Below are 12,215 nucleotides of genomic sequence, written 5' to 3' on the forward strand. Positions count from 1 at the left end.
GGCTTTGTTAGATAATTTATCTTTAAAGCAAGGCTCTTAATTGATTATCTCAGGTGTGACTGTCAGGATCAAAGTTTGACTTTTCCGACGAACCAGGAGGGAAAGTGAATCATTGGCCTTAACAGCTTCAATCACATCGGTTGTCGTGGTGACAGGCAGTCCGTTTATGCTGACAATTACATCGTGGTCTTTCAACCCAGAGCTGGGAGGGGAGAAAAAAGGACCATGAAACTGTAAGAGTTTGACTTAATCCCCATCTAGAATTTAATGTCTGTCTCTCAAGGCACTACTATTGTGCTGACATTAAGCATGCAAACCAGGGAACCAGAAATGGCCTCCATTCTTCCAAATATTCCACTTCCCTGGTGGTTCAGATGGTAAGGAGTCTGCCTGCAATGCAGGAGACCTGGGTTCGATCCCTGGGTTGGGAAGATCCCAAGGAAATGGCAACCCACTCCAGTAATTCTTGCCTGGAAAATCCATTTTTGGAAGAGCCTGGCAGGCAGGCTACAGTCCATAGGGTTGCAAGAGTCAGACACAACTGAGCGGCTTCACTTTCACTTTTCATTTCCAAATATGGGGACTCTTCTACTATATGCTGCAGAATCACTGGAGGACAACAACCCTATTCACCTTTCTAGAATTCATATTCCACCAGAATCATATGTATGAAATTTGCACCTCCCATATGTTAGATTTGGTTTGGAATAGTAAATTGAGCTTTTCTTGTCTGTTAATCCCTGACCTCACTTAACATGAAACATACCCTCAACCTTACCAATAAACATGAAAAGCCCAAGCAATACATATTTTTCTAGACAATTACACTCTGATCAGTGGGGTGTTGACAGCCCACTTACCTACCCCACCTTCACCTATAATTTATGGACCTGGAGGGTATGCTGAGCTGTACTACAGAAGCAGTTTCCAGAAAGTCAAAAACCAGTCACGAAGCTCCAAGCTCTAAATATTTAAGGCTTCTTTTCCTCAAAGTTGTGATTATATTCAGCCTCCAACATATTTGTTTCACATAGAATTTATGTTCTAGAAACAAAACTAGTTCCAGATACAAAACAGTACAGTAAATATATAGCCATGTCGACGATCTATCTTAAAGTCAAAAACAGGCTGGAAGTCAAATGACCACAGGAGATACCACGTGAGGGAAATGGGGGGTGGTGGCGTTGGTGGGATTTCCTGGCAGTCCAGTGGTTAGGACTCTGTGCTTTCACTGCCAGGGGGGCAGGTTATTAGACCCCTGGTCAGGGAACTGAGATCTCACAAGCCGCCAGGTACAGCCAAAAAAGAAAAAAAGAGTGAGGAATAGGAAGCTGAGAAGCCCAGGGAAGAAATGATAATGTGGGAGGATTAACAGGGTATGTGGAGTTTATTAAAAAAAAAGAAGAGAAACCAAATGTAAAGGACGTGCCTATGAAGAGAAGTTCAAGGGTAGAGCTAAAAGCAGAGAAAACCTTGAGAACAAGGGCAGTTGCCGGACGGGGCGGGGCAGGGGGGTGCGTAGGAGGAGGGGTTGGTGCCTGGTGTGGTGCACAAAGAAAGAAGTTAATTCACAATAGTTCTGTAAGTAGAAAAAGAAAAGAAATCTGTAAAGTATTACTGGATGCAAACTATGCGTCAAGTATGGGGAAGTGGGGCTCAGACAAATAAGAGACTTTCCCCCATGACTGTCAGCTTGTAAGAAGCGAAAGCAGGATTTCATCCTGGATGTTTCAGACTTGAAAACCCGTCTTCTTGCCAGTCACTCTGCCTCTCAGAAACAATAACAGCAGCCGCAAGAGTAGGATAATACAGGGGCCAAGCTAGGTCCCACATCCCTGCCTTCTGACTGACACATCACGTAACTTCCAAGGTAATTAACCTCTGCACCCCATTTGCTGCCTCTGTAAAATAACACCTATATCCCCAAATTACTGGGGGCTTGAAACAAGTACATGAAGTGAAGTCGCTCAGTCGTGTCCGACTCTTTGCGACCCCGTGGACTGTAGCCCACCAGGCTCCTCCATCCATGGGGTTCTCCAGGCAAGAATACTGGAGTGGGTTGCCATTTCCTTCTCCAGGGGATCTTCCCAACCCAGGAATCGAACCCATGTCTCCCGCATTGCAGGCAGACGCTTTAACCTCTGAGCCACCAGGGTAGACCCTTTAAATGATTCCTGACACAGTAAGTAGTTGATAAATGCCAGCTGTTATTACCGGAACTGTGATCACTATTATAAGTGGGTAACACCAGGAAGATTTCCAGTTTATCAGAGACTTCAAGCCACCGGCAATTCCCACCGTGTAACGTGCACCTGAATCCCCCGAAGATCTTATTTAAAAAGCAGATTCTGATTCTTTCTAAACTTTTATTTTATATTGGAGTATGTTGTGTTAGGTTTGGTGTACAGCAAAGTGATTCAGTCACACCTATACATATATCTGTTATTTTCCAAATTCTTTTCCAGAGGCACTCCTGTCACTCTGAAAAGCTCTAGCTGATGCCATTGTTGCTGGTCTACAGACCAAATTTTGAGGAGCAAGGACTGAAGAGCTGAAAGAAATAGCTTCAGCCTTGAACCAGAAGTTAAAAATAAGTGGGGGCAGGGACCCAGAAAGTCTAGAAATGCCAATGGCAAGTCAAATATAGTAACTGGAAGCCTAACGCTTAGCTGTTCTGAACAGTTAGTACCCTATAGATTCTTGCCCTATGAAAAGAGTTAACATAATCTAAGCAGACTGTTGAGCTCTTAGAAAAACGAAAACAGTGAGGGAAGGGTATGCAAGAAGCATAAGAGAGAGATCAGGAGAATAACTGTAGGCCGAGTCATCTTTTCTCTCTGTAGTTACTGGAAATCTCTCGAAATGTCTCTAGCCTTTGCTTTATTCACTTTATGTACTTGTTTAGTGCTGGGCTGGCCTCTGATAGTGTCAGAGAATTCTTTAGTGTCATCCAGGATTTTAAAGTACCTAAAATATGTTCCTAAACTCCTAACCCTCCAGATTCTTCTAATTCTTACTAAGTAAGGTATTAAGCAAAAGAGTAGATTTGGAAATTCTAGCAAAATTAATTTAAATTGATGTGAACTGGTAGCCACATTAAAAAAAAAAAGTTTTTCTCTAATTTTTAAACAGATGAAACTAACATTAATATAAAAATGTACTTTGATGTCTTAACTGTATATCTAAAATATCATTTTAACATGTCATATTTTAATAATTATTATACATATTTTACACTCTTTGAAATCTTCTAGAAACAGCATATACCTGATGATAATTTCTTCCACAGTGCAGTTATTAAAATAAAATGCAATCTTCCCAGAACAACAACAACAAAAAAAGATATGCTTCATGGGAAAACATTTTACATTGCTTCTGTTCTGTTTTGTTTTAATTTAATTATCAATTAAAATTAAGTAAAATGCAAAATGGGGTTTCCCAGGTGGCTAGAGGTAAAGAACCTACCCTCCAATGCAGGAGACCTTAAGAGAAGCAGGTTTGATCCCTGGCTTGGGAAGATCTCCTGGAGAAGGAAATGGCAACCTTTATTCTTGCCTGGAGAATCCCATGGACAGAGGGGCCTGGTGGACTGCAGTCCATAGGGTCATAAAGAGCCTGAGAGGACTGAAGCGACTTAGCACGCAAACATGTACAAAATGTAAAATACAGTCGGTCAGTCACACCCCTCAGCTGTTCAGTGGCCTCTGGGGGTGGAGCCCACGGTACGGGACAGGACCCTGGATCCCACACACATTTACCGCGGGACACGTCTAGTGAGAACGGAGGATCCTGGGCCAGGGCCTGCACTGCTCTTACCTCTCAGCAGCTGTTCCTTGAATCACCTCATGTACAAAAACCCCAGAAGCCACGTCAGGGAATTCTGGATCTTGCCTTTTCATTTCTTGAAGCAGGCTAGGAAGAGTGACAAGAGATTCCCCAGGAGGTTAGGAAGCACAGTGAACTAGCCCTGGCCTGCCCCTAGCTCTCAGCGGGGACTCTCTGCTCGGCCCAAGGCTCGCACCAAGGGGACAAAGACGCCATCTAGCTGGTCACAGGGCCACAGTCATTCTTCCCCGATTCTCGGTGCCAAAGCCTAGAACCACTGGACGTTATAAAGTGTGGCCATAGTGTGACTTCCCTGACAGTCCAGTGGTTAAGACTCTGAATTTCCACTGCAAGGGGAGCAGGTGCAATCCCTGGTCGGGGAATGAAGATCGCGTGTGCCCCGTGGTGCAGCCGAAAGAAAAAATAAGTAAATTTAAAAAAATACAGCCACAAGTGAAAGAGTCCCATGGAAAATACAGTGCGTTGGTGCCCGCAGACGCGGTCACTGACTCTGTAACAAGTGGTAGGTGATTCATCCGCTGCTGACCACATCCTCTACCTTCTCCGTTCAGACTCTCTATCTGTAACTTTTTCTTCTAAAATACAACCCAGACATAGTCAAAGCCCGTGCTTACTTCATTGTGAGGGGTAGCATGCGCAGACCCAGATATTTCTTCTGTGAGAGAGCCTTTCCTGGAAAGGAAAATTATAATGTGTTACTGACAACAAGACCTCTCTCCTTTTGGCAGAGCTTAAAAGGCCCGGAGTCACAGAATATTCCTTCCAATTATAAGTGCCCTCTCAGGCTGTCGGCCAAGACAAACGTGCTTCAGAGAACCTTCATCATTAGCGCAGGCTCACCGCCCCACCTCCGGCCCCGGGCTTTCCTTTCCACATCAATTCAATCCGAGTATTTCTGGGCACACCTCATGCCAGGCCTTGCGCCTGGCCCCCGGTATTGCTGCCTGGCCCCACTGTGATCTGAGTCAGGTCTAACATGAAACACGACTCTGTTTTCTGCAGAACTCGAAGGAGTGTCTCCACCACAGGTAAGGCCTTTGAGGGCTCCTGAAAACTACTGGAGGGGAAGAAAAAGGTGAAAGGTGAAAGTGTTAGTCACTCAGTTCAGTTCAGTCGCTCAGTCGTGTCCGACTCTGCGACCTCATGAATCACAGCACGCCAGGCCTCCCTGTCCGTCACCAACTCCCGGAGTTCACTCAAACTCCTGTCCATCGAGTCAGTGATGCCATCCAGCCATCTCATCCTCTGTCGTCCCCTTCTCCTCCTGCCCCCAATCCCTCCCAGCATCAGGGTCTTTTCCAGTGAGTCAACTCTTCGCATGAGGTGGCCAAAGTACTGGAGTTTCAGCTTCAGCATCATTCCTTCCAATGAACACCCAGGACTGAGCTCCTTTAGGATGGACTGGTTGGATCTCCTTGCAGTCCAAGGGACTCTCAAGAGTCTCTCCAGCACCACAGTTCAAAAGCATCAATTCTTCAGCGCTCAGCCTTCTCCACAGTCCAACTCTCACATCCATACATGACCACTGGAAAAACCATAGCCTTGACTAGACAGACCTTTGTTGGCAAGGTAACATCTCTGCTTTTGAATATGCTATCTAGGTTGGTCATAACTTTACTTCCAAGGAGTAAGCATCTTTTAATTTCATGGCTGCAATCACCATCTGCAGTGATTTTGGAGCCCCCAAAAATAAAGTCTGACACTGTTTCCACTCTTTCCCCATCTATTTGCCATGAAGTGATGGGACCATATGCCATGATCTTCGTTTTCTGAATGTTGAGCTTTAAGCCAACTTTTTCACACTCCTCTTTCACTTTCATCAAGAGGCTTTTTAGTTCCTCTTCACTTTCTGCCATAAGGGTGGTGTCATTTGCATATCTGAGGTTATTGATATTTCTCCCGGCAATCTTGATTCCAGCTTGTGCTTCTTCCAGCCCAGCATTTCTCATGATGTACTCTGCATAGAAGTTAAATAAGCAGGGTGACAATATACAGCCTTGACGTACTCCTTTTCCTATTTGGAACCAGTCTGTTGTTCCATGTCCAGTTCTAACTGTTGCTTCCTGACCTGCATACAGGTTTCTCAAGAGCCTTAGTTGCTCAGTCACATCCAATTCTTGTTGACCCTATGGACTGTACCGCCAGACTTCTCTGTCCATGGAATTCTCCAGGTAAGAATACTGGAGTGTGTTGCTATTTCCTCCTCCAGGGGAATCTTCCCTGACCCAGGGATCAAAGCTGGGTTTCTTGCATTGCAGGCATATTCTTTACTATCTGAGTCACCAGGAAGCCTGGAGGGAAAGAAAAGTCCAAACCAGCTCCCCTTACCTTTCAGCTGGCGCTCATGGAATTCAGCCAAGAACTGCCGAATGCGATCCGAGGGAATTGCAAAGGAGATTCCTGCAGTTACCTTCAGTGTGTTTATGCCAATCACATCACCATCCTGCCAAAGGAGGGGACATCACTCAGCTGCCCAGCTGTGCAGATTGAACAGGCAAAGGAAGGAGAGAAGCTTAGGGTGGAGCAGCAGGTGGCATCTTAGGGGACCAGCAGTGTATGGGTTACAGAGGAGACCTACTCCAGTAAAGATTCCTGCTGAGGAGTTTGGGGTTTTAATCCTGAGCTCACTTTTTTTTTTTCTTGCTCAAATTACATTGATTTTTCAGAGTGAACCACAGTTTATATTTCAACACAGATATGAGGATAAGGAATATATGCCTTTCCATTCCTTAAATGAGACTAAAAATAAACATGGAAAAGGCAAAAAGCTGTTGACTTTCAGTCACACTTCAATGAAACTATTCAGAAGATTCGCCAAATTGACCTTAGGAACATAAGGTCAATTTATGTCCCCTAAACATAATTTATGAAGTGGGAAATACTTTTTCTTAATTTCATCATCCCTTAGCTTTTGTTAGGTAATGGGCAGGAGGAAAAAAAAAGAGAGACTTCCCATCACACTGAAATACAGATTATAATTCAATAGGTCTGCAGTGTGACTTTGCAATTCTGCATCTCATCTTCACTCTAGTAAATTCATTGTCTACTGGAAAAAAAGCAGGCCCCAAACCACGTACAACGTTATAAGTAAAAAGTGCTCAGTGATTCCACACACCCAACTCATCCTCCTACAAGCAAGTGTAACATGTAAAGAGGAACCAAAAATGACCCACTCAAAGGGACTCAGAGGCCACGGTCACAGGCTGTGTTTCAGACAGCACTGCCCTCTCAGGTTGTCACATGTATTTGAGCAACTAGAAACCCTGGCGTTGCAGGGTTGCAACCAGGGATGCAGCGTTGCAACCCAGGGATGTTGATTACAACTTAAGAATTAAATACATGACAGAGCAGTGGACTGCTGTTGATGCCTTTATCATCTCTATGCAGGTCAATACTAAATTAGCATTTTGGGGTGAGAGTTAGTTCTTCACATGCAGAAGCAGGAGGTCGTCAAGGATATACATTCCACAGTACCGTGGTCGTTTGACATAATTTGGGTTTAGTACCCAGGACTTTTGTTAAGTACCCAACGAAAGCAGAGAACACGTGGAAGAGATGTAAGTAGGTGTGAAGGAAACTCTGGCACCCTCAACTGGATGAGCTCACACACCAGGATGGCAAACCCATGGTAGATCTGAAATTTTCCTAACTCTTTACTTACGGTGCAATTATAGAAAAGCACCAAACCACACATCGCTACACAGGAGCAACATGGCCATCTGCACCATGAAATGTCAAGTCTCTGAAAGCTAGGAAGAGGCGTGAGGCAACAAAAAAAGTGGCTACTTACCAAGTTCACTAGAGGCCCCCCAGAATTCCCGTGCTGAAGACAGAATTGGAAAACACCATCAGTACTTTTTCCCTGGTCATGTCTACACAATCCCTAAAGAGGTTTATCAAAAGCAGCCTGCTCTAGTGAGCCCGTTCCCCCAGGGCGGGCAAAGGCAGGCCACATCATCATCAATTCCTAAACCAGTGCAGGTAAAGAACAATAGGAAGAGGGGACTTCCCTGGTGGTCCAGAGGCTAAGACTCTGCGCTACCAAGGCAGGAGGCCCGAGTTCCATCCCTGGTCAGGGAACTAGATTCCACATGCCCCAACTAGATCCGAAGTGCCACAACTAAAACTCAGACAGATAAATAAATAAACAGTATTTTTAAAATTTAAAGAAAGGAACAACAGCCCGAGGAAGGACCACCACTTCCTATGGCAGCAGTGACCTCTGTGACAGACCCTAAGAGACCATCCAGTATCGTGGATGCCAGTCATCACATCACATAGGCTGACCTCTAACAGCATGGCACTCCATCCCTCCCACAAGGGTAGACCTGATCTCTAGACATCCCTGAAAGGCCGAAGGGAAACAAAGGTACCCTGAAGCGTTCTTCTCACTGCATTGCCAGTGAGATCTTACTGGCCACTGCATCTTACGGGCTGAGGACAGCCACCCCCGTGACTCACATTAATTATGGCGTCTGTCTGGATATAATCCATGTCTGAATCCTTCAGCCCAAGCTCTTTGCCCCCTCTCTGGGTGGTGCTGACAATTCCTGCCGTCACCGTGTTCTGCAGTGAAAACGGGCTCCCCAAGGCCACCACAAACTCGCCAGCTCGCAGGTCAGATGACTTTCCCAGCAGCAATACAGGGAGGTCAGTCTGTATGTGGGTGAGGAGGGATGAGGTGGATAAATCAAGAATGGACTCAATCAGCATTTGTGTATAACACATATATGACATGGCCACTACCATTTTAGCACCCGGAATCTAAGAATCGACCACACACCTCGGTTCTACAACTGCCTGAGGCTTCTTCCTTATACTCCGACTACACCAGACTCTCACTTGTTAAGATGATCAGACCATCTCTAAAATCTAAAATCACTGCTTGTAGAAATGATGATAAGTAAACAAAGTGAAGTTAATTGATGAAACATAAACCGACGTTAGCAGTTTACTCGGCCCCACTCCAGCTCACGAGTTTGCAAAGTTAATAAGCCATGAACAGAAAGGAGGTCACCCAAAGCAGTCTTTCTCTTTAACTGTGCACATGAACCTCTTGGGAATCATGCTAAGAGGTGGGTTCTCGCAGACGTAGCGAGTGGACACGTGGACACAGGGCGGGAAGGAGAGGGTGGAACGAATCAGGAGAGTAGCTCTGAAACATACACGCTGCCACGTGTGAAACAGAGCTAGTGGGAAGCTGCAGCATAGCTCGTGCTCTGTGATGACCTAGAGGGGTGAGACAGTGGGGGAGTGGCAGGGAGGCTCCTGATGGAGGGGATGTACGTACACAAGTAGCTGATTGACTTTGCTGCACAGTGGAAACTAACACAGCATTGTAAAGCAATCACCCTCCAATGAAAAAATAAAGAGAAAAAAAATTAAAGAGAGCCTAGTACCATAGCATTATAGAGGAGAATAAAATAAAACAAGAAAAGGCAGATTCTGATTCAGTTGATCTGAGTTTTCTAAACACTTCTCAGATGATGTCAGTGCTGCCAAGGTGTGGACCACTTTGCATAGCAAGGAACTCAAAGTACATCTTAGCAGCTTGGAATCCATTACAGTTATGTCTGGTGTTCTAAGACAGCAGAGAAATAAGTTTCCCAGAAGCAGTCTCTGTTGGAGAAGGAACTGAAGGAGAAAAAAAGACAGCTGTGTAGTTAATAGAAATTGCTAGGGACGGACAGACAGGCACGGAAGAAAATTTAAAAAAGATGGAGTGACAAACAGAAAGAAAGAGAACAGGGGTGGGAGACGAAGGAAACATATAGCAAGAAAAGATGTGTGATCGGGTGGGGAAGAAAAGACCAGCACGTTGATGAAAGTCCCCAAACACGCAGACTCACATTTGGCTCAATCTTGATCAGGGCAAGATCCAGTTTATGGTCAATGTCCTTGACGGTGGCTTCATACTGGACCCCACTCTGCAGCTCCACCTGGATCCGCTGCTGGTTAGTGAGGACATGGGCGTTGGTAACAATTAGCCCATCCTCAGACACTATGAACCCAGAGGCACTGGACGCAGGGACATCCTCACTGCCGAGAGGCGACCTGTCTCAGCAAGACAACAGCATAAGCCAAGGGCAAGCAAATCAGGGCATCCGCCGTAGTCTGGAAGCACGAGAAACCTGGCGTTTGTCAAACATTCTCTCACCCTAGCTTCCTCAGACATTTTACTTCTCCCTGTATCCGTTCTCTCCACGTTAACTGGACTGTGTGTTCAGTGCCCTGGCCATCCCTTAGGAACAGGACTGAGAGCTGATTCCAATTCTTTACCAGGAATGCCCCCGTCTTGCTGCTCAAAGTAGCTGTCCTCTGCTTCAAAGAGGACTAACTTAATTGTGGAGAAGGAAATGACAACCCACTTCGGTATTCTTGCCTGAGAAATCCCACAGACAGAGGAGCCTGGAGGGCTACTGTCCATGGGGTCGCAAAAGAGTCAGACACGACTCAGCGACTAAACCTAATCCTGGGGTCAGAAGTGGACCTAGTGCCACTTTATCCAGCACCCAAGCAGGGAGGGAGTCAGAGAAGTCTGGTCCCCACCTCGTTTCCACTACGAACTGGCCTACGAACTGACATATGACAAGTTTCTCTTGCCCTCTGGGTCTGGGATTCTTTTCACGCAGAAGATGCCCAGACAAGATCACCATCGAGATGCCTCCTGGCTCTTGCATTTGACCTCGAATTTGTCTGAGGCAGAGGAATAGCTCAGGTTTGCAAGTCTGAATCCTTATGACTAGGGCTTTTTGGCGAAATGACCAACAGACCATACAAGGTCTTTGAGCCCCTTAATTTTTCTCAGGGCGGTTTTTAAGACTAAGTGATGCTGGGAAAACTGAAGCTGGAAGGGCCGATGCGGTGGGAGTGGGGCGGAGGGAGCGGATGGAGCAGAGAGGCTCTCAGAAACTTAGCCCAGGGGTCTAGCTTCCTCCTCAGACCCCTTTTACCTGCGGAACAGCTGTAAATGAACCACGGACGGGGCCACCTTCTCCACCACCGAGGCGATGAAGTTGAACTTGCTCCTGGGCCAGCCTGCACTTCCGGCCCCTGCGAAGAGATGCTTTATTCTTGGGGCAGGGGTTGGAGGAGTAGGACCCTGGCTGCCTGCTCACATCGAGTATCACCTCTCAAATCTCTCGTCCTCTCTCCCGTCTTTCCCTCCCTTTCCTCTCTACCGTGTCCCTCTGTGTATTCACTGGGGTACCCACGAGGTTACACCTTGAGGAGACCAGACCTGTCATCCTGATTGGGAAATTACTTAAAAGGGAAAACGTGGTCAACAGCTATGGGGAGGAAATTGGGGAGCAGCCACGTGGGAGCCGGGAACCAGACACCAAACCAGGAGCATGTGTGCTCAGTCGTGTCGGACTCTGCGACCCCACGGACGGTAGCCCAGCAGGCCTCCTCTGTCCATGGGATTCTGCAGACAAGAACACTGGAGTGGGTTGCCATGCCCTCCTCCAGGGGATCTTTCCCACCCAGGGATCAAACCCTCATCTCTTGCGTCTCCTGCATCGGCAGGAGGATTCTTTACCCCTGAGCCGCCACACTTAAGGGGGGAAGCACTGACTCCCTTTGGCAAGGCAGCCGGTAGGAGCCGGCGGCAAACCCCGCGATGGGAACTCGCTGCTTAAAGAAGCGAGAAGGGGGCGCCGAGAGCGCGCGCCCGCGGCTCACCTGGGTCCCCACAGCCCCCCTTCTGCACTGGCACTGCGGGGAGCGCGCCACGGAGGCGCGCGGCGCGGTTCTCGGCTCGGAGCGCGCACAGGCTAGGGTAGGTCCGCCCGTCGCTGCCGCACACAGTCCCCCCCGCCGCCGGGCAGCCGCAGGTGCCCAACGGGCGGCCGCCGAGGAGCTGGGGAGCGCGCGGCGCGCGGCACTGCAGTCCCGGGGCGCACGGCCGGCCCAGCGGCCCGCCGCAGGCCTCGCCTTCGGCCGCGGCGCAGACCCGGCAGCACCCGCAGCGGTCGAGCACCGGCGCGGTCCCCGCCGAGCACCGGGGCCGCGGGGGCAGCGCGTGGGTTCGCAGACCGCTGGGCAGGGTGGGACGGGCCAGGCCCGCCCGGCCTGGACCCCGCGCCCACTTGGCGCGGGCAGCAGCAGCCACAGCAGAACGAATGGTCCGAGCCCGGCAGGCTGCCGCAGGGGTCTGGTCATCCTGCTCGCCTCCCACCTTCCCTCTGGACCCACTCAGATGAGCAGCAGTCTCCGGACTGGGGTGTTGCCTTCGCCAGCCCCAGACTTTAAGGGGCAGAGCCTGGCAGCCCTCTCCACACACTCCCCAGTAACCCCCGCTTCAACCCATCCCGACCAGTCCCAGGAGATGGAGACATGTCCTCGGCCCTTCCCCGACACCGCCCCCC

At 48.2% G+C, this 12,215-nt stretch overlaps 1 protein-coding gene across 1 annotated transcript; it reads right to left on the reverse strand.

Moving 5' to 3' along the window:
* On the reverse strand, positions 4 to 12,068 carry HTRA4 (HtrA serine peptidase 4). The gene is given in 10 exon segments (XM_018042082.1): positions 4 to 202; positions 3,817 to 3,912; positions 4,461 to 4,518; positions 6,175 to 6,289; positions 7,637 to 7,669; positions 8,308 to 8,502; positions 9,696 to 9,900; positions 10,800 to 10,899; positions 11,530 to 11,862; positions 11,865 to 12,068. Coding segments are annotated over 10 exon segments (1,446 nt in total). The 5' UTR covers positions 12,010 to 12,068; the 3' UTR covers positions 4 to 36.

Source organism: Capra hircus, chromosome 27, assembly GCF_001704415.2.
Source record: "Capra hircus breed San Clemente chromosome 27, ASM170441v1, whole genome shotgun sequence".
Taxonomy (NCBI): domain Eukaryota; kingdom Metazoa; phylum Chordata; class Mammalia; order Artiodactyla; family Bovidae; genus Capra; species Capra hircus.